At 39.9% G+C, this 27,977-nt stretch overlaps 3 protein-coding genes across 6 annotated transcripts; all 3 read right to left on the bottom strand.

Moving 5' to 3' along the window:
- Window positions 1-27: 27 nt before the first annotated feature.
- Window positions 28-819, bottom strand: LOC145449702 (BPTI/Kunitz domain-containing protein-like). 2 transcript variants are annotated; one of them, XM_080328115.1, is made up of 3 exons: window positions 659-819; window positions 316-489; window positions 28-254 (listed from the first exon to the last, which is right to left on the bottom strand). In XM_080328115.1, exons 1-3 carry the CDS (start codon window positions 735-737, stop codon window positions 82-84), a joined length of 426 nt encoding a protein of 141 aa, XP_080184241.1. In that variant the 5' UTR covers window positions 738-819; the 3' UTR covers window positions 28-81. The 2 variants fall into 2 exon arrangements, with proteins under 2 accessions (XP_080184241.1, XP_080184242.1); XM_080328116.1 differs by having other exon boundaries at window positions 316-483; window positions 659-818.
- A 2,959-nt stretch (window positions 820-3,778) lies between these two features.
- LOC145450520 (uncharacterized) lies at window positions 3,779-17,957 on the bottom strand. Of its 3 annotated transcripts, none has more exons than XM_080329041.1 (13): window positions 17,802-17,957; window positions 16,253-16,300; window positions 16,100-16,171; window positions 15,608-15,643; window positions 15,078-15,119; window positions 12,017-12,052; window positions 11,863-11,895; window positions 11,493-11,730; window positions 9,751-9,819; window positions 6,830-6,973; window positions 5,825-5,911; window positions 4,519-4,593; window positions 3,779-4,452 (listed from the first exon to the last, which is right to left on the bottom strand). In XM_080329041.1, exons 1-13 carry the CDS (start codon window positions 17,850-17,852, stop codon window positions 4,325-4,327), a joined length of 1,059 nt encoding a protein of 352 aa, XP_080185167.1. In that variant the 5' UTR covers window positions 17,853-17,957; the 3' UTR covers window positions 3,779-4,324. The 3 variants fall into 3 exon arrangements, with proteins under 3 accessions (XP_080185167.1, XP_080185168.1, XP_080185169.1); XM_080329042.1 differs by having other exon boundaries at window positions 16,127-16,171; XM_080329043.1 differs by lacking the exon at window positions 15,608-15,643.
- A 4,102-nt stretch (window positions 17,958-22,059) lies between these two features.
- LOC145449434 (phytanoyl-CoA dioxygenase, peroxisomal-like) lies at window positions 22,060-27,931 on the bottom strand. The gene is made up of 7 exons (XM_080327795.1): window positions 27,742-27,931; window positions 27,153-27,329; window positions 26,947-27,084; window positions 26,569-26,650; window positions 25,418-25,602; window positions 22,536-22,685; window positions 22,060-22,470 (listed from the first exon to the last, which is right to left on the bottom strand). Exons 1-7 carry the CDS (start codon window positions 27,799-27,801, stop codon window positions 22,282-22,284), a joined length of 981 nt encoding a protein of 326 aa, XP_080183921.1. The 5' UTR covers window positions 27,802-27,931; the 3' UTR covers window positions 22,060-22,281.
- Window positions 27,932-27,977: the final 46 nt, after the last annotated feature.

The raw sequence follows: 27,977 nt of genomic DNA, 5'->3' as shown, positions 1-27,977 counted from the left end.
AGAACCTACAATTCCTAGTAAGCACCATGCAATGAAAATTATTATTTATTACTTATTAAAAATATCAGCGCGAGAAAAATGCTAATAGTGCATTCTGCAATAACTTTTACAGTCTTCTAATCTTCTGAAGTTATTTTGATTCCCTCCACATCCACCGTGTACGAATTCACGGCATTCCATCGTTGGTAAATCGAAGTAAAATTTCTTTTCACTTTCATCGCAAGGGCCCGGATCCGGTGGCAATGAACAATCGACTGTAACAATAGTAGAAATACTTGAATGATTTTTCAAAAATCAGGCCGTATTCAATATCACTTGGACAGCGAAAACGACATTCTTCTTTCGCTTCGAATCGATTTCTGTTTCCGCCGCAGCCGCCGAATATAAATGGCTTGCAATCTCGGTCAACGGGGTCATAATGCCAAGACGGGAAGGCTGCTCTACACCGTCCTGTCTCTGATGGTAACGCACACAAGTCCTGACCTGAAACTTGGCAATATATGCATTTATTGAGTAATAGGATATTGTTGGGTCCTGAAGTCTTATATGACTCGACTACGTGTAGCGGTTAGAGATGACATGTAGCTAGGCTCTTACTCGCACTATATACCGGTACGGAACAGATCGATTTGACCAAAAGCTGACAGTCACTACAGACCTTCTAACTCCACCTGAGTTGCTACCACTCCAGTCCAAATCAGCATGAAAGCAGCGACCTTCACGCACAATCTGTTCATATTCGCGTCACCCTTCGCTATATCCTCTAAATTTTCGGGCAAATTGCAGAAGATAAAATTCCGAAGAAGTTGTAGCACACGGTACGATTGTTACGTCATGCAATGAAAAGTAAAGTAAGCCAGGAATTCACGCTTAACTTAGCTTACATTAGCACTTTAGCACTCACGTTCCCGCAGTCAAATGGGAAAATTGCAACATTACGACAATGCACTCCATCTCGTTGGTTAGTTATCTAATGTAACTCCGTGGGTGTTCGCTGTCCAATATTTCAACGATGGTCAATTATTTATTATCTATAGCCCATTTTTTCATTGAAACGTCGCTGAATCGACGATCATAAAGCTGCATCAGCCAATTCTTTTCCGACAGAAGGAAAGTGTCTTATACACCCTGAGAAGACTTCATTATAAATCAATGTTGACTCACTCACTCACTCACCCTTACGGACAACAAGGTCATGACTTTGGCTGGACTCCCGATTTACCCCATTTTTCCGGTAGTCTATGGTGTTGACTAAAAAAGGTCATAACTTTGACTAGGCTCCCAAATTCCACGATTTCTTCCGAAACGGTTGCGTTCGCTGCGTCGGCGTTGAGTTTTTCATCGCATTTTACGACATTTTCTACATTTGTACATCGAAAATGGTTGTCAATTTGGTCTGATGATCATCAGTGCCTTCTGCGAAAGGTAAAGTAATATTCTATGTTTTTGTGCGCGGCACAGATCTGTTTCTGTGCGCGCAGACTTTGTCAGCAGTGCGCGGCCGGCTTAGAGGGTATAGGCTACATTGATTATAATGTGTTGTTTTTTGGTTATTTTCTAGCCAATTTGTAGCAATTAAACTAAGGATATCACTGATATATTTCGGAAAATCCAGATGAGGACGCTAAAACAGATCCTATAATTTCACTCAAACTTCTATGAGTTAGCTGTGAACTGGAAACCGACAATTATCAATTACAGTCATACCGACATAGAAGTATGTTTTAGTCCTGGATATGGAAATTCCAATAGTTCATAGAATAATATACATTTTGCTCGATTAACACATCAAATCCTACGATGATATGTTGTATTTTTATGGGATAATGCAACATGCATGTCTATTGACATTGTCTATTTGTCTAACTGCCAGAAGAGGATATGGCTAAGCTACTTCTGGTTCAACTGAATCGAGAGAGTTGCAAATTCGACGGCTGAGTCGCAACGAATGCGGCGCAATTATATAGGCTACAGCAATTAATTCAAGTCAGAGCAGCATAATGCTCCGTCTGCTTCCAGCTTACACACACATTGCATGCTATTCTCCCTAAATATTTTTCGAAAATTTCTACTAGGGGAGACCGGGGACAAATGTAACTAGGGGCAAATGTAACAATCGACCTCACGGCTAGTAGGATGGAGAAATCGCCTTGATATTTTGAGTGCGCTTGCGGTAGTTATGTCTCCTAACATACCTAAATTAAGTTACGTTAAGCTACGACACGAAGCCCCGGAATAATTTTTAAAAACGAAATTTTGGACACTTGAGTAAATATTTTCTGGGCTACAATAATTTGTTTAGAAGAATAATACCTCAAGTGGTTGCAAAGTAATATATGTAGCTGGAACAATGTTACCGTAGTCTACCGTGATGATAGGAAACCAGCACTTGCATCGCCGGGAAGGTACTGAGGCACTGATCATAGTCGAGCGTGCCAGGAGCAATTGTAACACTGTTACTTTTGCCCCGTTACAATTTCTTTTCAATGCTGAATACCTTTGTTCATGTGTTGGTATAACCATTTATCTACTGCAGAAGAATCTTGCAACAGCCAGAAGTTCAATACCAGAACAGATACTGCCTTGCCATACCAATTCTAACATGATCATTGATCAATGATCATCTGCCAGAACGGCCATGCAGAAGTGGTGATGTGAATCTTAGGGTTCGGTTATTCCCGTGATTCTACCACACTTTTTCATGTTGATCGACTTTTGTTGTGTCGACCTTCAATGGTCAGTTGGTCACTTAAGAACTTGCCCATGACTGAATCCTCATCCCCTGACTTTGAGCATGGCCCACTTACATTTTGTCATTTGGTGTGAACAATTTATTTTAATTTTTTACAGAACAGAAGAATGCCATTAGCTTTGACGCCACACAATGTTGCGTCCTCGGTTTGCTACACTATCATCGGCCCATTTGACTAAGATATTTTAGCCAGGTCGGTTTCGCACCTTCGCAGGCCGGTGACTGAATCTCCAACTCATTATGCACACTGAACAACAGTACCCTGGTAGAAGATCATGGAATGAATGTGTTTCTTATTCACTTTGAGCTCATGAAGAAGGCACGAAGGGTGATACTGTATTCAGATGCCAAAAATTGGATGGGGCGTATCCTGGAAGGTTCAAACTTTTCTTTCTTTAGTTTAATGCTATATTACAATTTGTGCTCCCGTTTTCGTTGTTCATTTCGTTTGTTTTTAGTTATAAATAACACTGTTATAATTTCCCTGAATGGGTGTTACAATTGCCCCTGGGTAGGGGGCGATTGTAACATTTGAGCGACGATTTTCGCGACCCAAAATTTCCATGATTGATTGTTGATTGAGTTCCATTTTAGTTTTTATGTCAACTATAGAGTTGTTGGCTTCTATATATAAAACTTTGGAAATGAAATATCCACGAGAAAAACACGTAATGTTAGAAAATACAAAAGTGTTACAATTGTCCCCGGTCTCCCCTACTACACTACTAGAAAGTAGAGTATTTTAGAACACACGAATTCAAGGTGCATTTGAGTAAAATAAGTCATCCAGGAGACAGTTTGGTACACATAGCAGTGAAAAACACATTAGTTGTAGGTAGCCTTTTCAATAAAATTAAAAAACTATGGACTTATCGCGCGTACCACAGTTTGAGAAACTCTGACCTACCGCAATAGTGCCGGCTCACTGTTCGATTTTTATAATAATTCTTTTCGCTCCTTGCATACAGCGGTTATAGTATAGTACCAGATCACTACCTATTGCCTACACGAGTAAGATGTCGCAAATAAGCAGTCAGATTTATTTAAACGACTCTTGAAACATAAGCAAATAATTCGCATAAAGTGAATGGAAATGGTGATCAAACAAATGAACAACCAGACCTCTAAAAGTACCACCAATAAGATTACCGAGTTCGATGTCCAGTCCACCCGTGTGCCTGAGGCTGGTGAGGCATATGAAAGCAGACATCCTGGCCACGAGTATATTATAAGGCCAGTGAACTCAGAAAGGTTTACTTTTCAAATTCGACTCATCCGACCGTGCCAATAAATACATGTTACTACCAATGTTCCCTCTAAGCTGCGCGCGTGATGGGCGGCCACGCACTGCTGACAAAGTCGCCGCGCACAAGAAAACCGAAATGAATGACCTTGAATGACCTTTTTTTAGTCGTTAGGCACTGTTGTCCAAGGGACCGTGCAGTGAGTTGGTGAGTGCGCGCAGACTCGTGAAAAATTAGAGGGAACATTGGTTACTACATACTAAAGCTAAATATATATCATAAGCATATTGTGTCATTTCGAGGTATTTCATGAAGCGCATTCCCGCAATTACTTTCCAGGAGCTGGTCCCAACTGAGCAGACCTAGTAGGCGGCGACCGTGCACTACTTTGATAGGTTGGTGGGAATTGTGGCTCACGAGTTTGTCCCATTGCGGCAAACACTGCGCAGTTGACACCTGGAGTTCAATGCATCACAAAAATAACAAATAGGAATCGCGAATACATAATATCATTTGACTCACCCGCGCTCCACGCGAAATCCCGTACCACGTTCACTTTAGCTTCTGCCTCCTGGAATGGGTAGCAAGTATGTTCACCTGAAATCAGATAAATTAGTCCGCATACTGATTTAGATTTAGATAATGCCGTTCTTTAAATAATTATATGGCACTAACACTTGCACATTGCTTACTTCGAACTGCGAACGGGATAGTTCATAAAGTAGACCAATTAATGAAAGAAAACGTGAAAGTGAATTCACGTCAGCACTATCGGACCACAAGCTGTTGAAAAATGACACACCCTAAGAATAAAAAAAACTAACAAGGCTCATGCAACATTACTTTTCCGTACTGATGGCTGATGGTGGTGACTCACAGACAATCCCTGTGACAAGTATAGACAGAGCTGAAACAGCACTTTCCCAGCGCCCCCCACCCAAAATGCTGGTATAAGACCTACATATACGGAAATCAACAATACTTCTGGGAGTGAAGCGACCCCTTTTAAAGACTGGCCATTTCAACTCCCCCATTTACGCATGCCATTCTAAAATACTAACACATACTATATACTTAGAGAACCAAGTCCGGTATAGATTACGTTATCCTCCGAGGCGCCGGAACAGGTAATGGTGAACTCCGGACTCATCTATTTATATATATCGGAACCGAAATTGCTAGCATTGATGTTATAAAAAGATATTGGGGTTCGTACTCTAATCGCGCCAAACGCGATTTTTTTTTTCAAATTCATGAATGAATTTCGCCAATAATATTGGTAATTGCACATAATGCACATATTAATATATAATATTTATCATTTCGTAGCCCATGTGATCAGATTTACCGGTGCCGCCTTCGAAAATTAAGGCGATACAATTAATTTAATGATGATGCGTCGTCGGGCGGACCCATCGTTATTAATCACTTTTCCGCATGTTGTTATTTCTTGACCCCCCATCAGGATTGTCGGTATAGTCGAAAGATATTGAAATCGCCCAAACCAATTCTAGATAAATTTGTTCTTTCGCGAGACGCACACGATTCCAAATTGGTATTTCTTGATGGAGCGCATCATCTACCTTTGCGGTTCGCATTATTACTGCGGGATCAGATTGCAAGGACACTACTATATGAAATCAAAAATTCAAGTCGCAGCGAAGAAGATTTTCAAGTCTCTCAAAAATTTGGAAGCCAATTCGTAAATCAGTAATGGTAATGACCGCCAACACATGCTAATTAGATCATACGTGTACACGGTCGCATAATTATTTTTCTACAGGCGCAGTCCGGCCCCTTTGGCTATAGAGTGTCTTGCCGATCTTACCATTTTGAAGGGCCGTTTCCAAGCTTCCAATCCTCACGTTCCTCAAAATTTGTTGCACAGGTCCAGCGGGCGTATTCGGGTTGTTTACTAGGCAAGTATATTGTTGTTATAGGCCAGTGGCTCTTAGCATATGGGTAATTTAGCAAATTTTTTGGGCAATTCAAATTGACGTTTTTTTTATATATAGGCCTACTTATAACGCTGAACTGAAATATTTTCAAACGTAAATATGAATGTAGACTAACATATCTTTTTGCGAGCTTGTATATATATTTCGTTTCAATTAGCACACCGTGCCTGCTGTGATATCATAGAAACCATAAGTAATTATGAATGACAGTGCTAGGTAAGTCCAATTTATTTTGCAGGATTGTGGATCATATGTTGCTGCGCATGCTGGCAAATTCGCCAAATTGAAAAGGGCGTCTAGGTTAGCTTTACACCTATAATGCAGCAACAATATCGCAGGAATATAGTTGTTAGTTTTGAAAAGTGTTGTGGTCTAGGCTAGTCAGTAAAATTAAGTCTGAAATCATCAAAATGCCTTCGAAGAAACGAGGGAAGATTTCGGAACCATTTGGGTCGTCCTCAAAATGAATACCCAATCGTTGTCGGAATGGCATTGAACTTTCTGATTGAATTTCCTCCAACTTATTGCTGTGAAGAAGGATTTTCTGTAATGGTATGCATCTATCAGAACGAAATGATAAGTTAGCGATAGTTATAATTACATGAGGTGCTGTCTATTATCCTCCTCCTTGTCTAGATTTGACCACTGCATAACACGAAAACAGCATCAGCCTTGATCTTTTGAACAGGCATTTCAGTGTACATTATGACGTCAGATTTATAATTAATTGAGGGCAAGCTGTAATTTGTTATTTTTTGAAAAGGGGTAATTGCATCCCGCCATTTTCTTCTTGGGGGTAACGATATGAAAAAGGTTAAGAACCAGTGGTAGGCCATAGGGTATGTAAGTCGCTGCATTACTACTGAAATACTTACCACCGTTATCCAATGTCTCTTGAAAGCTCTCCAGGTTACCCTGGTTGGCCTGGTAACAAGCCCTTTCAATCATGTGCGAGACCATCCATTTCTGGTTTTTGAAAGTCTCAGCGTCATTGCTATTCACAGTATCGATAGGCAGACCTTGAAATTAAAGATTGAAAGATACTTCGGATAGTGACAGAATGATCATACTTCCTACGACTATTACAAAGCGCTAATACTATCGTAAATGTTAACTGACCTGTGGATCTACTCTTCCTCTATCGAGACCTACGTGGCCTACGCATGACGTATGGCCAGTTGGCCACGCCTCTATCCGGAGCAGATATGGGGTAGGGTAGGGGGTAGGCTAATCGTAATTTGTAATCGTAGTCAATTACGACGATCACAGCATTTTCAAGCAAGCGTATAATCGCAATCGATATTTTATTCGAAAAAATACGATGCATTCGTAATCGCAATCGATTATTAGACAAACCCAACATTGGTTAACACATATCTTTAGACAGACAAAGTAATAAGAGTGGTTTTAAGGGTTGTGAAGGGCACTGATTCCGAATAAGACCTTAGTTATTCAAATTGGCTCTTGTTTGGGAGATAGCCCATGGGGCTATTTTGACCAAAATCTCCCATTTTCGCTGTAATGGCTAGATATAAAATCGGCTCAGTCGTACTACAAAGTTTAGAAATTCAATCTACTTGTTATTTTTACACACAGAAGATATTTTTTAATCAAAATACAGCAAGAGCACTATATTAAGGGGTATTAGATTCATCATAGTTATAGAGTATAGACTTTCACGGATATCATGTATATAAATAAACTCCAGTCATGTATGTAAGCATATTAAATTATTTATCTAGATACTCAAATAACGTGGCATTAATTTAATCAGTTTTACGTCAACCACCTATTGTAAATATGAAATAATCAGTTGGAATTTAATATTATTCATTTATTTTAAAGCGCAATTGTTTTTGTATGATTTTCGCATGTAGGCAATTTGGTGCAGTTTCTCGAAAGGTTCCAGCAATGGTCTGCCATATCATGCTCATCTCATCTGCCCTAATATAGTTTTTTTTCTTCTTGTTTTGATGTTTTGGTGAACCTCTCCCCTTGCTAATCAACAAGAGCTCCAAAAGCACCAGCTATACGCTGGTCATTGTGTAATGAGTAGAGCAAGTTTTGTTGCACTTGAATCGTTAGAAAGTTGCACCTAATTTTAACAGAAGTCGCAGTAAAAAGTTGCATTTATGCACAAGTTACAGAATACAACAGTCAATCAACACTGCACTGCAAAAACAAGTGTCCCAACTGACAACTAGCACTCTAGCCTCATTCAATCAGTTTCGGAAACATTATTGTTCAGTAATCTCTCTTAAGTCTTCACTCACACGCGAGAAATAAAAACGCGAATGGAGAGAGTAACAGCTCCCGCATACTATACTTATATTACTCCCCCCTAAAATATGACTGGTACATTTTAATTAGGGTAAGATTCAAAGCTTAACACTATTTGAGGAAAAATGACTAGCGGACCGCACAAAAATCTCAGGTGGACCGCAGGTTGGACAATGGACATCTTTGCTAATATCAAGGTTACTACTCCTTCTTGCTAAATAACGAATGCACTTTTATAAACACACACTTCAACTAACTAACTTGACATCGAAAGACTATAGACATCCATTCATTACATAGCTCTTTGTTAGGCAAACAATGGTTTTATAGCATGTTTTTATATCACTTCTTACTTGATAAAAGTTGCAGTGAAAAGTCGCATGAAAAATAGAAAAAAGTTGCAGTATAAAATTCCTACAAACAGCTTAAAACGTCATACTGCATATACATTCTGAGTATTTAGGAAGCTGCCGGAAGCTGTGAAAAAAGTTGCAAAACTTGCCGTAGTAATGAGTTATCCACACAAAGTCTGTAAATAGTCGATGCAGTAGTATGATTGATAGAACCACCGCCATGTCGTATGCCTCGTCCTCCACAGATAATACTATACCTCTCAATCATCTCTCTTCATGTTTATTTTATTTTCTCCCGTGACCCCGCTTGAAACGGTTACCAATCGTTATTTGGCAATTCTATTATCACATTTTGAAATCATAACGTTCAGCAATTAATATATTGTGACGTATGACTGATAGGCTTACCATACGTCCTCTTTTAAGAGGATTTGTCCTCTTTTTTGGCTTTTTTGAAAGTGTCCTCGGAGGACGCCCTTTTGTCCTCTTTTTTGAGATTTTGTCCTCTTTTTTGAAAATTTAGGCAGATTTAGAGCAAATTGCGAGTGATATACCGCATATTAGCACAGAAGTGAAGCTCCGGCGGGTATTTTGGAGTGAAAAACGGTGATTTTAGCTCTGAGCGAAAAGATGGCAATGTGGAGCGTAAAACGTTATTTTGAGCTCTGAGTAGAAGTGATAACCTTTTTTTTTTTTTTTTTTTTTTAGTGAATCGATCACAAAGTGGGAAAAATTAACCAGTTTTTTAGAATTTCACTCCGGTTTTGCAAGTTGCAAATTTCTGAAAAAGTGTCCTCTTTTTTGATTTCCAAAATATGGTAAGCCTAATGACTGACAAATGAGGTCACATTTTTCAAAAGAAATAGTTACGCGATCTGTCAGCTGTCTTATCGCAATTGTCATAATGTCAGCGAATCTGTGTTCGGGGGAACCTAAATGTAATCGTGATTAATTTTTCCATGTAATCGTAATCAGCTACTTCGGAATCGTAATCGCACAATTCAGAAGTAATAGTAATCTCAATTGATTGCGTAGATGCAGTAATCAGCTCATGCCTGATTCAAACGTTGTTATCCCTTGCTGATCGGACCATTCAAATCATACCAAAATGCGTATTGGCGTATTATTTGCATACGTATATCTGCATGCATGCTGGTACCAACCTTTCACGAAGTCCAAGGTGTTTCCCATCAGGAAGGACGGAATCACATTCCAGCCTGCTTCGCATTCATCTAGAAATACGCTAAGCAATGTATTTGAACTACTACACGACCAATTTGATTCCATATCGACTGTAACTAGGGTTGCATAATGGGTTGCAAAAATCAATTTAAAACAAACATGTTTAAAACATGACCCATATTTTTTAGGCAAACGTCATTGATCTTCAATTATCACGTCACAGTTGATTTATATTCTTATATGTCTCCTTTAAGAACACCTATTGCTAATAGAGGGCCAATATGACTCCTTTGACAAAAAAGGTTTTCGAACGCTGTCTTAAAGCCGTCAAGCAGCACATCGTTGGCGCTTATCATCATCAACATCCATTCTATTCCAGCGATATTTTACCTGCGTCTGCGTGCTATCTATATCTGTTGAACCGACGACGATGTCGAGGGTTTCAACCATTCCGTATCGTATATATGTCGATTAGATATCTAGTCTAATCACAGTGCAAGTCGTTGGAAATCGCATACTACATGCTTTTTTGAAAATATTTACACAATTATACACTTAAAAACAAACGATTTCTTTTTGTAACGGCATTTGTTTTAAACACCTATTGTTTGAAATGCAACCGTAACTGTAAGTCGTCGATTCAAGTCTGTTCTATATCGTCATACTTGGTTCATTCTTATTATGGAATTTGCTTTTGAAGTGTTAAATGCTCATCACTATAAAAAAAAATAATGCCAGCACACAATTTTGTCAGTGAGAAACCGATGGATGTGATAGATTTAATTATTTATATAGCGGGTTGTGCCCCACGAATTTCCATAACCCGGGGTCCCGGCATAAATCTCGTGGTCTAAAATTACTTCGTGTGTGTATATTCGCAACGTTGCATCCTGCTTTATAATCCAATCATACAAATCTGATGCCGGTGTGCTAAAGATGCGAATTTCCGATTTGAAGCTGTTAGGCTGACTTCTCTTGCGCAGTAGTGAGAATGTTTTCGGTTCACGTACCGTTTTCATCTATTCATTTTCAAATCATCCGACTTACAAGGCTTCCGCGGGCCGCGAGTTTTGCATCCCTTCAAAGTCATAGTTACTGAACATTACTGAAGTCATTGTCGTGGCACACATAACCGTTATATATAGGCAACAATTGTGCTCTTTTGTATGTGCTGCTGTTGTTTTTGTTGTGTATTTAACAAAAAGATTTGGTGCTTGTCTCCTGACAGTTTTTGTAACACGGTCAATGTAATGCCAACTGCACACTTTTGCACAGTGGAGACCGCGAAAGGTGGTCGTATGAAATAATGATCAAATACAGAATGCGTGAGTAAACCACTCATGTCACAAATGGCGGTTACACGATAATAAGAATTCAACAACGTACGGAGTTACGCGAGAGTCACTGAGCAAAGTGGTAATAGCTAATAGGTCTTCAAAAATTCAGTTTTGATTGGGCACATTTATCGATAAGAAATCTACTATCATAATCATATGTTGGACAACTATATAAGGACAAAATGATCCACAGTTTTACGGTAGCCGTAATAACTACAAAAAAGATAGTCTACTATTCCGATTTAAAAAAAAAGTGACCAGATTGCAGACGGAAGATAATGCTATCTATGTCTCGATTTAATACATCGTGGCACACACCTTCATAGGCGAAAAACGTCACAGTTGTATGTATTGAAAAACACAAGCAATCCCTGCTCTGAGCTTACCGGTACCGCCGGTCACGTGGTTCTGGCGCTGGCTGTAGCATTTCCAAAACCTCAATTCCCAATTGAAGAAATTTCTAAATACATCTTGATCGATGAGCATGTCTACTGCTTTATTGGAGGACACCAGGCAATCCGTCATTGCTGTTTTAGCAAGGTCGCGTACGGACTCGTCGAGATAATCCAACACAATTTGCACTGCAGAGGAGTTGGACAAGGCAGCCATAAGAGTTCTTGCGAGCTGTAAAGCAACCAATATGCCGTCAACCTCGGCAGTCATATGTAGAAATAAACCAAGCAGCAATGCTTTATGTCATTTAACTCTAACTCAGGACTAGTGAGAACTCGAAACTGAAATAAGTCGATAACCTACCGGTTCATTTGATTCAGGCTTGGGAGCTGAATGCTGAAATAAAATTTTTGTGTTGTAAAGTGCTTGCAATACATCAAATATGAATATATTTTGACATACAGCACAACAGCAATATAAACATGAAATACATTGAAAATGTGGTTAAAGAGTTTACCATTGGTGGTCCTCCCATGCTTTGCGGCGCTCCCGACTAAAAGATAAAGCATGTATTTTGAACACGGTTCATCATTGTAGGCTACCATCGTGAATCGCAATCAAGTTTATATATAGGCAGTAGGCAAATGTATGGACTGATGTAAATATAATGTGTACTGGTGCACTGCACTGATATATTTATAATGAATATAAAAACAAGGAATTTGCTGTCGATTCAGCGAAAGTCGCTCGATATAAATGACACGTAAGGCCGATGATTGACTTTGGTTACTATCTTGCATTCCTGGTCGTTTATCGTAGCCTATTATATGTGGTTAGCTTTCTTCTGTCATGAGAATCGGGTTGATTAAATTCATCATTCGATTTGATCTAACAATTGAAAACATATTTTACTATAGAATTGGACGAAGTGGCAATTAAGAGACTTAAAATGCCTGAAATTACTATTATCTGGGTAGTTTCACGGGTTCCGTTATCAATGTAAGTGCAATTAACATTTAATGCAATCAATACATGGAAATGCTGTTAATTTGTATTATCTTGCGATCGACATTGATGATTTGTGATTAGTAGTATTCCTACACGGGGTAGTCGTGATTAGTAATCGTAATTGATTACGACGTTTACAGCATTTTCAAGTAGCATAATCGTAATCGCAATCGATTACATTAAAAAACAACGAAGTAATCACAATCGTAATCGAATATTCAACATATCTAATTGATTTATCTGTAAAAAGAATGATTACTTTTTACTTTTACGAGGAATATGATATGAACCGAACATTCGTGAACAAGGAATAGTAGCATACATTATCAAATTAATTATTGATAGCAGAAACGTAGTATTTTCAAACTCCACTTCTCATTATTACTTGGAGCATTTGCTTTGGTGGTCATTGTGAAACGAATTAATCACGCGCAGAAAATATATGTTTCATGTAGTAGCATGATTGATGACGTGTGTCAGGTTATCAATACACACCAGACACCGCTATCTGGCAGGAGGGGGATAATAGTCACCACTATTCCTTAATTCAAATAGTAACATAATTATTGATATTTGGTTATGCTCAGTTAAACGCTGTTTTAACGTTGCTGCTTGACAAAGAGTTGGAAGAAGATTTGAAATATTATACTCGTCATTATAGAACATTAAAAATCTACAGCTATACGAATATAAATCATAACCAAGTTGTTCAGTGCTGTAATGCTCGTAACGGCAGCTAGCATCTGTAAAGTGGATTGAAGTCAGTACGCATACCTATGTTCAACTACAAGAACATTCTACTACAACTTCATTAATTATGGAAGAATTTATATTCACTTAATCTTGTTCTCATATTACCCTATACTTGAAACGGGCACTAATCGTCATATCGCAGTTCTTACTCAATGTTTGAATCTGGCGCCATTAGTCATCCACGCGGGCGCTTATATGCCTTGTTTGCGTGGGTTGTTGCTATAGATCAGTGGTTCCCAAAGTGGGCGCCAGCGCCCCCCTGGGGGCGTTCGCGAGCATCAAGGGGGCGGTGGCCATGAAATGGGCGATTGGGGGGCGCTGGCTATAAAATTGGGCGGTAGGGGGCGCTGAGAGCAAATTTGGCGATATAGGTCCAGAAGGCAACTGCTGCATACTGTTGAAACGATTGATAAATAAACAGCTAAATACGCAGTAATAATGCAAAATCGATTCGTTCAGAGCAGTTTAGAGTCGTCGGTCTATTTATTCAGCTGTACCGGAAAATTCCATTGTTACATGACAATGTTGATCCTGCCCATCAATGGACTAATTTAGCAGTCGGCAGAATCCCTAGAAAGCGTGGTTCATTGTGTGCTGTGAGAACTACGAAGCATTTGAGCAGTTATTGCTCACTGCAAGGTGTAACAGCTGGAACTTTATTCGTTGTCCAGGGGGGCGGCAGCTCAAAAAAGTTTGGGAACCACTGCTATAGATTATAGAATGATGAATCGTTGGGCGCGAAAAATGATAAATCGTTGGGCGCGTCATATTTAAAAAAGAAGAATTGTTCTCATGAGGCCGTCTCGCAAGCTAACAAAGTGGCGAGTTTGAATTGCGTGCTAGAATTAGACTAACTGCACAGTGCACAGACAAATTATGACAATATATAGGATTAACGATTAATAATGATGTACGTTATGTATAATTCACGTCGCTTTGTGGTCAATATGAGTCTTTTGACTATACCTTTTTACTGAGATAAATTTAAGAAAGAAACTGTTACTGAAACTGTAACTGTAATATATATTATATATCAAATGCACTGTCGTGTCGCACAAAGCCTGAATTGAGATACAACGTGCGGGTATATACACACAATACGCGGATGTAGTCAGGGGAGGATGACTATCCAGACTTTATATATTCGAAAGTCGCAATGGCAATCTGATATTATTGCATTTTGGAAAACTACTGTACTTTCTCCATCAAATATTGTTCACGGCACATACACTGTTACATCCTTACGGAGAGGTAATTTTTGCAATTGGCACTGTGACTAGTGGTGGCTTTTGGGGTGGGCGAGGTGGGCGGTCGCCCGTGGCCCCCCTGGTCGAAGGCCCCCCCTCTTTGGTTTTGGCACCTTTTTTCAAGGGTTGTAGCGAATGACGTAGAAATCCGTGCACCAATCAAGAAGATGATTCCGTTCAGATTGGTCAATCAACAAATCTCCGCATTTGTTATAAAAGTCCCATACGCCGACAATAATAAAGTGTCTGCATGCCTGTTAAGTAGGTAGACGAAAGGGGGGTCTGGGGGGCGGATTCCTCCAGAAGCTGCGAATACATACTTATAGGCCCCCCGGAAGTCTCACCCAGCCCCCCCCCCCCCGATCGTAGGGCCACCACTGACTGTGACGCCAGAGGTTCGTGTTCACACGAATCAGAAACTTGCAGGCGGGGTTCGCATCATCCCTAGTAATAATATAATTGCTATCGTGTTCACTGGGTTCACGGAGCAGTGTTGTACTTTAGTTGGCAAAATGAATATCAAGGTTCGAGTTCTTAATACAATCTGATCATGATGCAATCAATACTTACCATTGGCGCTGCTCCAAGATTGTGGTATTGTCCGTGGTTATTCTAAAACGGATTGATATATTAGGTTGGATAGAAGCACGAGTCCACCAACACAATATAGCAAAACGAATCAGATGAACTGACGAATTGGATATAGCAATAGTGATATGATAAGTTATTGACGTGAGCTCTATTGGTCTGAATCTGAATAATCAGACCAAATATATCGGCAAAAGGTGCTCCACATCCCCCGATTGTTAAAATAGTGTGCATCGGGTTAATTGGCAGAAAGTAGGTCCACATGCAATTGCGTAAGAAGTAGGTTTTCAAGAAAGAGTAGGCCTATATATCAGAGAGGAGATCTCAAATGAGCAATGCTACACACGGCTTGCGAGTCATTACATTGGTATAAAATGTGGGGCTGCTGGTCGAAAATTCTCAAGATACTTGAATGAGTGCTTTGCGATTGTCCAGGAGTTTTCTAACGTTACCATATCAAACGATTGCAAATCACCAATACCTTATCGGTTTATTAGGCCACACACACTTACCATCGGCGCAGATGCAAAGTTATGGATCATTCCCATCTGTCAGAACATTTAACAGCAATTACTTTTTGTAAGGATGAAGATTGAGATTGATACAGACAGAAGCTTCTCATACGGCCGTCGTGAGCTACCGATGATACTCAATGTGACGTTGAATAAGAACTAGAAAGAACTAACAAGTAAATGACATTGTAATGTAGCGTAATTAGATGTGTAAGGAGGAGATACAGGGTTCCATATAATATGCGTAAGTTATTTCGATCTCCCGCTCACGCTACAAGTCTTTCGAAAAAAAAAATTTGACAACTCTGATTAATACCAGGCATTTCTATAAAACAGTATTCAAAACAAGTTTTAAACACAATTTGTTTTAAATCCAACACGTCCTTTATACATTCGATAATAATTCTAAGAATACATATAGCCTACATTCTCACAGCTGGCAAGTTAAATGTGGACGGAACAGCAAAGAAATTGTGTACGATACAAACTTACCAGGTGACCGTGACCACCATGACTCACAACGTGACTAGAATGACTGCTAGAAGATCCCCCGTGCGAAGTAAACTGAAACGATAGTAGAAGACAATATCTCCCTCTCGATAAGGACTATTATTACAATTAGCAATGTTTAAATCAAAAACTCACCGAATGGCTAACAGAATGATGAACGGATACTGCTTCGCCGTTATGTAACTGTAACAAAAGCAGCCATCATGATTCTGACCGTATAGGCCTACGGTAGGCTTATACCCAGTACATTGCCACACGGATGAAATGAGCCACAGGGCACATAGGATGAAACTGTGGGGTGCGTTCTTTTTGCACTAATCCAGTGGTTCTCAAATCTCAAACTGTGGTACGCGTACGCGTTTGCCAATGTGCCATATGAATAATGTTCTACCCCGCATAGACAATATTGTCTACAGCAGGGCCGGCCAACCCGTGGCCCGCGGGCCACATGTGGCCCGCGAGAAGGTTTTGAGTGGCCCGCGAAGTAATTTCCGAAATTTCTAATATCACCAAAATGTATTGCACAGATTGTAAACTTGCAAGGTCAAACAAATATTTCATTAGTGTCTGGCACTTGAGATGTGATGACTAAAATATCAGTTCCGGCGCTTTGGCAGATCCATCAGCCAGTCACATATTGGTAGATATTCGTACACTACAATAAAGCAGAATAATTTGCGATGGGTTTATCAAATGTAACAATTTTGGACAAGCTTCGCGCAACATGTTGTTACTTGATTACTTGTTTTTGATATTGTTGCTCCTTTGTGAAAATGAAAGAACGCCTAATGTATCAGATTGAGTCTAACTATATTCGCGATTACGAGAAAAAGTGTCGTTCAACATATGCGACCTTGCGTTTGCACTCGTAGTAAGACCGTCGACTGTGAAACCTAGGCATAAAATAATGACGCATTTCCTATATCCAAGTGTTGGAGGGTTTTCTAGGCTACTACTCGCCACCTCATCCGCGTAAGCGGTGTCTTACAAAAAGCCTAGAAGTGGTCCGTGCTGTAAGTCGGCAGTTACGGAATATAAATAAAGAATATCGATCTGGTGTAAATGACCATAGTAGTCGACAAACACCATGAATACCTCAAAACCAACCAAGCAATTGACGCATGTTGGTCGCAGCTTTCGATATCGATATGTCCAGGCAACGCGTAGCCCAGTCCTCGCAAATTTAGCCCAGCGAAATACAGCAGGCCCGCAATATAGTCAACTGACAATATTATTGACCTATAAACTTAAAAAAAATTCGCGCATCGCGCGGCTGGTGGCCCGCGCAATAGTTCGTCAATCGAATGTGGCCCTTTGGCTGAAAAGGTTGGTCAGCCCTGGTCTACAGGAAACAGTCGTATCTAGCAAATTAAATCCGTTTTCTCACCATTAATTGGTGATATGGTGTGTTATTAATGCCAGTTACAAATAATGCTGGTACATTTGACTAAAATAAGTCATTTGGGATCATAAGTGGTACGCGGTGTAGGATTAGAAGAAATTAGTGGTACGCGACCGGAAAAAGTTTGAGAAACACTGCGCCTAATCTCATCATCGCAACCCCTTGTTCTAAATTGAATTCCCCATAACGCGCTTATTTACAGCAAATAATACAGTGCATCTAATAAACTTATGTTCACTAAAAACGGCAGATGCAAAACTATACAATGCACATAAATTTTACCTCAAGTGCAAGCAATCCTGCAACGAGAAAAACGGTGTGTGGGATGTTCATCTCGAATCTTGATTTGACTTCTTCTTTCCTACAGCTCGAACCAAAATATCCACGAATGACGACTACACTGTTAACGTTAAGTTATAATGGATTGAGGATGATCGAAATTTAAATGAGAAGCCAACATTGTTTCTTGATTACTAAATCGCCTAATGCGCTGTCACGCTCGCGCTTTTCTTTGGATCGGCGTAATAGAACGGGATACGCATAGTAGTAATGTAAAGAAGAAACGTAGCACTTTACATTGTAGAGTCTAAATATAACTTTGTTGGGGCCTAATAACCCTACTGTAACGATATGTAGCTTACCTATCTGAAGAAATATCTGCTGCGATTCAAATCGCCACGAGCAACTGTTTTCACTAAATAAACTTCACATTTGACGTATGTGGCTATTTCTATGAATGTTTCCAATCATCGTTATGGCGCGATGGAAATTGAGAACTTCACTATGGATACAAATACATAAAGAAATGCGCCACCGATTCGAACTCACATTCGCATGGAAACAACTGACCGTCCATTTTAAATTAAGCGTCCTTTCATGGACATTTCTGTCCCCTATTGTTAACTATAGGAATTGTTGCCATATGAACCAAAGGCTCGGCATATTCCGACCTTATTCGCATAGCTTAAAATTATCTGATATTTTTGAACGATTAAGTTGTGGCAAGCAACTGTATAACAAATTCAGGCATCCTCCACGTAACTGTTAGCCAGGGCCGTAACGGGATCACGCCGGCCTACTAACACAGCGGCATTAGCCTCCCGATTCAGGAAGGAAGGAAAGGACGTAGTTTATTTTTGTCATTTATGTTTTTACGGCTCGTAGGACGTAGTTTATTTTAGTCATTGATGTTTTTGCGACTCGTGATACAAACACACGATCTGTGCATATATGCATACCATGAGTACATGATGTGCATGTGCACTGTGCAGTGCATATGGCGCTGGACAAAGAACGTGCAGCAGATATAGCCTTTGACGGCTTCCTAAGTCTTGCACCACCTAGGCTTACCATACGTCCTCTTTTAAGAGGATTTGTCCTCTTTTTTGACTTTTTTGAAAGTGTCGCCCTTTTGTCCTCTTTTTTGAGATTTTGTCCTCTTTTTCGATAATTTAGGTCAGATTTAGAGGGAATTGCGAGTGATATGCCGCAAATTAGCACTGAAGTTCAGTGTTGGGATCAAGTCACTACCTTCGAGTCACGAGTCATCTCGAGTCATTGCACATTTTGACTCGAGTCAAGTCAAGTCACTCGTTTTTTGGATGTGACTCGAGTCAAGTCAAGTCAAGTCGAGTCGAGTCACGAGTCAAGTCACAATTCAAGTCAAATTGAATTTTCGAAGTATCAGGGACGATTCAAAGTCATTACATTTTGCTAGCTCTGAGAAAGGCAGAATAATTTGCCATTTATCTTGCATCAAATAACGAATATAAAGTTTTATATGCTTGCAAGAAGGCGCTGTGTCTATCACGCACACGTAGAACCGCCAATAAACTACGTGACTGACTGTACAGCTATGCTACAGTCTGTTAATATCAGCCAATAGGATCGAATACGAAGCCTCGAGAAGTTGTAACAAATTGATATGGTGCAATACACTATCATCTACACATCCGTGAGAAAACAAACGCATCAACTATATTCGCCAGATTTAAATCATAAAAGAGGGTTGGTAAAGGTGATCACTGGGCAATGTTAACACACGTTGCTATTATTATTATTCTACTACTACTGCTACTAATACTACGACAACGTAACCTGTGATCATTTCGCTTGTGATCAATGCATTTGTGATGCAATAGTGGAGGATCATTCAAACGTACATTCAGTGAATGCCTGGTTACTTTCACGAGTGACACAAGCGTATCGCGAACAATACGAACATACACAAAATACAGTGATTTATTTGATACCGTTTACTTGATGACTTGAAATTGACTCGTAAATTTTGCTCCGAGTCACGAGTCAATCCGCATTTTTGAAGAGCCGAGTCAAGTCAAGTCATTTCTGCAAAGTGACTCGAGTCAAGTCAAGTCATACGAAAAAGTTGACTCGAGTCATCCCAACACTGCTGAAGTTAAGCTCCGGCGGGTATTTCGGAGTGAAAAACGGTGATCTTAGCTCTGAGCGAAAAGATGACCTTTTTTTTTATTTTTTTTTTAGTCATCCACCTGGCAATGTTGAGAGAAAAACAGTATTTTGAGCTCTGAGCGGAAGTGATGACCTTTTTTTTTTAGTCAACCGATCACGAAGTGGGGAAAATTTACCGGTTTTTGAGAATTCTTCTCCGGTTTTGCATGTCTGAACTTTCTGAAAAAGTGTCCTCTTTTTAGATTTCCAAAATATGATAAGCCTAGCACCACCCCTCCATGCTACCCAGTGGTGGCCCTACGAACGGGGGGCCCTGGGCGAGACTTACCGGGGGCCCCCTATAAGTATCTATCCGTAACTTCTGGGGGGCTCCGCTCCGCCCCCCAGACCCCCCTTCCGCATCGGTTATTATTATCTACCTTTCACCGCCGCAAAAGGTTTGCCAGGTCCTGGATTCGGCCATGTCTGTTTTGCATGTGTACAAGGATAGACTACATCAAAACTAAGTAATTCTACCGCATGCAGAGACGTGATGATTATCGGGTTACGGACTTTTCTAACAAATGCAGTGATTTGATGATGATTGACACATCTGTACGGAATCATATCCTTGCTTGGTACACGGATTTCCATGTTTATTCGTCATTCTCCTTGAAAAAAGTGCAAAATCCAAATAGGGAGCCCCCGGGCGACCGCCCACCTCGCCCACCCCAAAAGCCACCACTGATGCTACCCCAGTAATGCACGAGCGCCAAGCAGGGTAGTCATGGATACCAGTGCTACTAATCAGGTCTTTGGTCCGACTCGACCGGGGATCGAACCCACGACCTACCGATCAAGAAGCCGGACGCTTGACCATTGCGTCGGATTCAGTAGCTAACCTGACGGCTATAAGGAAAGGACATTAAGGTTACCATATTTCTGCGACCCAAATCCTGGACACTCTTCAGCGCTCACTAGTCTGGCGAAACGAGAGAGTAGCTCAAGAGAAAAAGAGCCAGACAGCATTGTTGCGTCTCAACGCCAATCTCCATAACAATGAAACATTCGAGGCTGATTGTGGGAGTTCCAGGGCCACGAGCGGAATAAAACTTGTATTTTCGTAATCAGTGCAGAGTCAGCTTTCGATTGATACCCGTTTTACCAAATTTAATGCTCAGCAAGCCGGTCAAAAATAACCGTCAAATTGCCTGTAGCCAAATGGAAATTGTGACGTGATACAATTTCACTGAGGCGTGAGATTTGCCTGTGTCGACACCATATAGGACACTATGCTTTCATGGTCGCAATTCTATCTCCAATTTGAAAATGTTCCGTGGCCTAGATCAAAATTTGACGAGCTATAATTACCAAAATAAGTCAGCACCTTTGCCCAGACTTACTCACGGGCTATTTTGTAAGCTAATTACGTTCAACATATTCGCGAACCCCAGAATAAAAGCAAACGACCCCCCCCCCCCGTTTCGAACCACTATCTTTCATGTTGATTTACGAAAAAATTGTGAGCCTACGTCAAGTTTCCAAAATTCCGGACATTTGACATATTTTCGAAATTCCGCCCGGACGCTAGCTTGAACAGTGAAATTACGCACATGTCCGGGAAATTCCGGACGTACGGCAACCCTAATTTATATACCCCATGGGGTGGGAGCCACCGGTCCGTCAGCTGTTTTATTCTGGCTGCAAGCGCGAGCACATTTCAGTGTTTGCACGTAATCCAGTCCGCGACTTAATTTTTGTTCTCCTTATATAGGCCTAGGCCCATTCGTTCCGCCGCAACCTCTGAGTTATAACCGCCACCTCATTTTGTCGCTTGCGTCTTCTATTCTCTGCATTACTTTTCATTCAGTGTGCACTGTGCATGCCTCATATTTACTTCGCCTAGGTGGGTGTCTGATCGTAATGGCTACTCCAAGTTGTTTCGACACCTTCCTATCTTTTCATTGTATCGCAGTCTTGCGATGTTTTGAAACGATGGAAATATAAATAAACCTGATTGATTGCAACATTTCATTCCTCAATTCGGGGTCGGTAGTGTGGTCCTGTCTGTAGCAACGAGCAATGTAGCCTTGACGCGAGTTCTATCCTGCATTTTCAGTCCTAACCAAGCTTCGTCAAATCTACCTCATCAATCATTTAAGTTTGTATTCGTGTATACGGCAGTATAATAGGAAACATCGCAACCGCAGATCACCAGTTACCAAACATAAGATTATTTCAACACAGATTAAAACATACCACAGCATTAGAGATATACAAATGTATATGCATATAAAATCACAGTGATTCGAAATTACAGTAAACCGAATAAGATAGATTGGCGCATTGGCGGTTATAAATTGATCCGAGTTCCTTTGACAAGGCGGAATCGCCACCGAGACACATCCTCCCAGCTTACATCCACGTCGGCACCGAGTTTCCGCCTCACCACCTCCAAAACCTCTTTTTCCGCCTCCGAATGGCTTGTATCGGCAGACTTTATGTAATGACACTCGCTCGAAGCAAAGTGACAGCTTATTGCCTGTGAGAAAGGAGGGTGATAATGCTCAGGAGTAAAGCGTAGTATGCGGGCATATCTATGCAGACCTTTCGGAATCCATCGCTAACATTCGTTCCAGATCCATGTATCAATAGCGGATGAAAGAACACCGTATCGCCTTCTTCCATGATGAGATGGACACGCGGAGCGTTTGGCTCGTAATCAAGAATGCCGTGATATAATTTGTTAACTCCTCCCTGTGCATGATTAGGCGCAGAATTAGCGTTCCAGATACAGCCGTCGCAATTGTATGTTATTTAATCAGAGGTGAACAGTAATGAAGTGCTTCTACTTCATTTACGTTATTTTCCTCGTATTGAATACCAACGGTAACCAATTCGACCACCCCTGATTATAATATGCCTGTTCACCAAAAATAGCACTGGCAAGAGGCCATGCAAGGCGGTACGATCCCTCGCCATTGAAAATCAATCACCATGGGTATTAGCAGTGGGGCGGATGACAGCAATAATTTAACTCGCCAGTCGCCTTGGGAGTATAATCTGATGCTGAGCTTCAGTACTGAGACAGTGGAACAGTGATGCTGGATTGTATCATGCAGCGAAAATTTTCATCCTCGTTAACAAAATCAAGTTTCTTCAGGTGGTATGTACACTAGGGTTATGACTAAAAAAAAATTTTTTTGCCTGTAGCAGGAATTGATGAACATTTTGGTATAAATTAATAAAATTATAATCATTTTGTTCAAATCGAAAAAAATGTCCCGCACAAACTAACATCAATTTTCGACTTTGAATTATCAAAGATATTCTTTGCTACAAATTTAACCTCCAAATATATGTCCTTTTACACTTATTGTAAAGTTCATTCCTCAATTTGACTTCCCTTTCTGTTTTTATGTTAGTGCCAGGGACATCTACGACGGACATATCCGACTTCCAATGGGGTTTTGGGGAACTTTATCGCTGCAGGACATTCGACCGCAAAGATAGCAGCAAATAATCTTTGGTATATTCTAGAGCCCAACCGATATTGGATTTTGGGTCGATACCGATAAAACCAATATCTCACACCTTAGCCGATAACCCCAATACATTCAGCCGATATTCAAAAGAAGTTGGATGTAGGCCTATACATAAGCACATTTTCAAATCTTCAGAGGGGATTTATTTGGACATCTTTACAACCATTGTTATACTTGAACATGAAATGAACTAGAAAGGCTGCATCTGGACACCTGTAAAGTGTAAGCTATATGAAATATATCAATATTCTCAGTCTAGCGATCAAAGATTATAGTTTTCTGGCTTCCTTCCGCCATGTTGTGACGTCACACGCAAATTGCCGTTAAATTTTCAACTCCAACGGCTGATACCGATAATTCTTTCAAAGTGTGATACCGTCTCGATATTATCGACGAACCGATAATCGGTCGGGCTCTAGTATATTCCATCTTTAGACATCTGGTTAGAATACCAGTCTTCCTGACACGCATTTGCGATAAATAAGCATCTCCAGAGTTATTCTCTATCTGGGGAAGTGGAAGTACGCAACGCAACCCTTAGGCACCCTCTCGCATTGCGTAGAGATGGAAGTTTATGCCATTTGATCAGTGGTAATCTATACTATTTTCTTTGAAAGAACGGCATGTTCTGCACATGCCATAGATAAACTTAAAATCATCCCTACATCCTCGGTTTTCTAATATTTTCATCTGGAATTCGTGCTTGGTGGATTGCACTTAGTTTTCGTAGTGTTTTACCACATCTCTAAATTTGTAGCTGAGAGTTGGATTTCTTGAAGACGTTGGATCGAAGAACTCTGCCAGACAAATTGAAATTATACGATATATACAGTCTACATCTAAAATCTGAATTAATAATTATTTATTAATTATTTAATATTGGCTGTAAACAAGAACACGATAGGAATAATTCAATCTGGGCGATCAAAATGTACCAAAATTATATTTTAAATCTTCGCAATTGGAATTGGGTCAGTTAAATTCAAATCAGTCGATAAATAAATTATATAGTCTGTACCTACAAAAGAAAGCCTATCCTCCATACAGTGAAAACTGGAAAATTTTTGTGCGGGAGGTTTTTGTTCAAACAGTCTTAACTTTTGTTAGTTTTGAAATCAGGACAAAAAGCTCATCATTTGTGACTACAGGACACACAAAATTTTGAAATTTTTTTTCTAGTCATAACCCTAATGTACACCTATGCCACAATTGCTTGTAAATGTTGGACCGGATAAGAAATTTGGCTTCTGTCTTAATAGATTGATGGCCAAGAATAATATTAATAATATTGATTTGTGTGTGACATTATATAATTGCCTTGTAGGCGCAGAGTTCGGTTATCTGTAACACATTTTAATTTGTATCAACATGTTCTGGGGGTGTTAATGGGAAAACAAACACTATATCTCGGCGCTACTGATATCAACATTAGGGTTGCCATAGGTCAGGAATTTCCGCGACATGGCACAAAATTAGACCTTGAAGGCAAATATGGTAAAATGTGCTAAAAGAAGTAGGTTTTAGGTTGTCAGACTTCTTTGCAACAGCAATGAATATTCAAATTTCTTGATGACTGCATGCAAATATTCAGATTTTTTCATGACTGTAACTTCATGCTATACTGTTGGCATACTTTAATCCAAATCCTATCCATATACAGAACAAACCGTTAAATTAGTTTTTTTTAAATTACTTGTGGGCCGTATTCATTTTAACCTTTGTTTTTAGACCAGGTTCACTGTATTTACTTCAAAAGTAGGCTACTCATGCCATACATGGGTAGGACTACACATCAAATCTTTCATTTTATCAATCTCGCAGAAGCTAGCTACTGGCTACTTCTACTTGTAGCCAAATAGAAATTCATGGCATTATTTCTCATTTCATGACAACTATCATATTGGTGCAACATCAAAAAAACAAAAATATCAAACAAGCATTCACCTCCCACTGAGGGTATCCGTGCTCTTTTAAAACTCCTGCTTTGTGACTGCCTGGTTGCACCACGAGACAGCCGTTCGACCTATCTACTCTTTGCATGGCGGTCCACGCCGCACATATCTGATCGGCGGGTCGGAATATGAAGTAATGAAGATCTTGGTGAAGGGGATGTCGAGACGTCTTTTTACCTGAACAAAACGGTCTATTCAATTAGGGTTACCAAACGTCCTCTTTCAAGAGGATTTGTCCGCTTTTTTGAGATTTTGACCTCTTCTTGGAGAATTTTGGCTAAATATAGGGCAAAATTCGACTGAGATATAGTAAATCAGCACTTAAGTAACGCTCCAGCGGCGATTTCGGGAGCTGAGCCGGAAAGTTGACCTTTTTTCTAGTCAACCAACTGATAATGTGAAAGAAAAACTTAGCCAGTAAGTCGACTTTTTTTTTAGTCAACCGACCACAAATTTTACCCTTTTTCAGAATCCCCCCCACCCCAGTATTGCAAGTCTGAAAAATTTGAAAAAGTGTCCTCTTTTCAGATTTCCAAAATATGGTAACCCTAATTCAATATAATAAGGTGGAAGGTCTTACAGTCATACAGCCAGACACCAGGGAATTTACTGGCTGGGTTTGACTGGGTTTGAAAAGAAGTAATGGGATCAATGTAGCATGTCTAGACTATTTCCAGAATATGCTTATGAGAGAAGGTAACAAAGGCTCTACAAATATTTTTTAGAGTAATTCATCAAGTACAAGAGTCTTGGCCGTTGACAAGTTGATACAATCGTCTTAACACTAGGACCGATTAATTAGTTTAATACACAGAGTAATGTGTAAGCATGTTTTCTAATCAACCACGAACCACCATTTATATCCGACTACCTTGAAATTGGTTGTGCGTGACACACCCTAGCCACCCATTACTCAGTGAATCAGCAACAGTATTGCGCAGTCTCGTTTGCTCACGTAAACTCGGAACAAGCGCAAACATTCCATACAACAGATGTTTGCAAACAAACATGAACCCACAACCTTACAAAATGCAGCGTTACACCAATAGCTGCGAAATTTGCGATATGATGGCAGATTAAGCCTACTATTTGGACAGAATTCATCAAGTATTTAGCCTATCATAGAAACAATATTTTGCCAACCTGTATCTGGGGGTTTATTAATCAGCATACTGTGCACAGCCATGATGTTTGATCCCGTAATGGATTCAACGTATTGGTGGATCTGGAATAGGAAAAATAACTAATTTTCTACGACACAGCCTTAATATTCTTCATCGACATCCCTTACATGTACAGTATATGATTTGCTCAATATGTGTATTATGCTGCGGACATGCAAACAAGTATATTCAAACTTGGGATTTACAGACAGCAATTGAAAGTTACAATGAGATACAGTTTTATTACAATAAGCATGGAGAAATGAACAAACACATTCCATTATGGAAACAATAAAATCTGCACGGTGTTGCAGCCATAAAAATTCTTGGTGAAAGAAAAATATACAGCAATTCTCACCCTGGCATTGTGGCAATAGCTGAATAGCACTGGGTCATTGTAAAAGTCTTGGATTTTCGTGATTGCTTTTTCTCCTTCGACGTGCTCACTCTTTGCGATGCTCACATCTTTCATTATTGTCATTCCGGGAATTGTCACCTAGAATTGAAAACTTGAAAATAATCTATGGCTTTCTAGAAAGTGCAAAGGAATAGCAGATCCAATACCTGTCGTTTGGATATTTCCTCGAAACGCTGCCGATACATTTCAATTTCATTCGGGGGAATCAACTTTTTGATAACCAAATATCCATTCTCTTCATAAAATCGCCTCTGCTCATGTGTCAATATTCCTGCACCATCAATGGTGTACCTGAATTCTTTCGCAATGGTGTTTTCTGGCACCTTAAGAGAAGAATTGCAATAAAATCATCGCAGGCTACATTCAGGATGAATATTTTCCATGATAACAGGAACACAAGATAAACTGGTAAAATAGCTCGACAAAACTTTGGCTCCATGGCCCCTTGATAATTAGGTACAGTACAGTAGCAAAATAGACGTGCTTCAGCAAACTTGTGACTAGGTCAAGTAAATACACCTCAGGGAGTGTTTTTGACATGGTATTATGATAGCCTTTGTCTGCACCACTACTTAATACAACGAATATTATTGTCTCATGAGCTAGTAAACAAGCACTTGCGAAATGCAGAGCATAATTTAAAAATATATTATATTAGCACCGAGGTGGAATTTTATCGGTGAATTGATAAATTGCACATGATTTCTAATATTCTACTCAGTAAAACAAACGTACCAGCTGCTTTCGTCCTGACCTCAGATGGCTATGAATGATCTGAAGTCTCTTTGCATCCATTAGCCAACTGTGTGCTACAATACTGCGTAAAAGAAGTAATCAATTCGCAGATAGAAATTCAAGGATAGCAACCTAGCAGTACATGCTCATATGCATTCAACCAAGAGCTGAGTCGCATCATTAGAGCATTGCAAAAAATCTTGATGATACTTCAATTTATATAGATGAGAAAACAT

Source organism: Botryllus schlosseri, chromosome 11 (genome assembly GCF_051294905.1).
Source record: "Botryllus schlosseri isolate E-star chromosome 11, Bs_hap1, whole genome shotgun sequence".
In the NCBI taxonomy this organism is placed as follows: Eukaryota; Metazoa; Chordata; class Ascidiacea; order Stolidobranchia; family Styelidae; genus Botryllus; species Botryllus schlosseri.
This window is presented reverse-complemented; position numbering and strand designations above follow the sequence as displayed.

What these genes read in the sequence shown, in the direction of transcription:
- LOC145449702 (XM_080328115.1), bottom strand. Translation starts at nt 737, where the DNA reads ATGAACAGATTGTGCGTGAAGGTCGCTGCTTTCATGCTGATTTGGACT. An exon ending in AACTCAGGTGGAGTTAGAAG is followed by an intron (nt 490 to 658) that starts GTCTGTAGTGAC and finishes TATATTGCCAAG; the next exon opens with TTTCAGGTCAGGACTTGTGT. An exon ending in ATGTCGTTTTCGCTGTCCAA is followed by an intron (nt 255 to 315) that starts GTGATATTGAAT and finishes CTATTGTTACAG; the next exon opens with TCGATTGTTCATTGCCACCG.
- LOC145449434 (XM_080327795.1), bottom strand. Translation starts at nt 27,801, where the DNA reads ATGGATGCAAAGAGACTTCAGATCATTCATAGCCATCTGAGGTCAGGA. An exon ending in TAATAAACCCCCAGATACAG is followed by an intron (nt 25,603 to 26,568) that starts GTTGGCAAAATA and finishes CGTTTTGTTCAG; the next exon opens with GTAAAAAGACGTCTCGACAT. An exon ending in TTAGCGATGGATTCCGAAAG is followed by an intron (nt 22,471 to 22,535) that starts GTCTGCATAGAT and finishes CCTTTCTCACAG; the next exon opens with GCAATAAGCTGTCACTTTGC.
- LOC145450520 (XM_080329041.1), bottom strand. Translation starts at nt 17,852, where the DNA reads ATGAACATCCCACACACCGTTTTTCTCGTTGCAGGATTGCTTGCACTT. An exon ending in ATCATTCTGTTAGCCATTCG is followed by an intron (nt 16,172 to 16,252) that starts GTGAGTTTTTGA and finishes CTATCGTTTCAG; the next exon opens with TTTACTTCGCACGGGGGATC. An exon ending in CCACGTGACCGGCGGTACCG is followed by an intron (nt 9,820 to 11,492) that starts GTAAGCTCAGAG and finishes GCGTATTTCTAG; the next exon opens with ATGAATGCGAAGCAGGCTGG.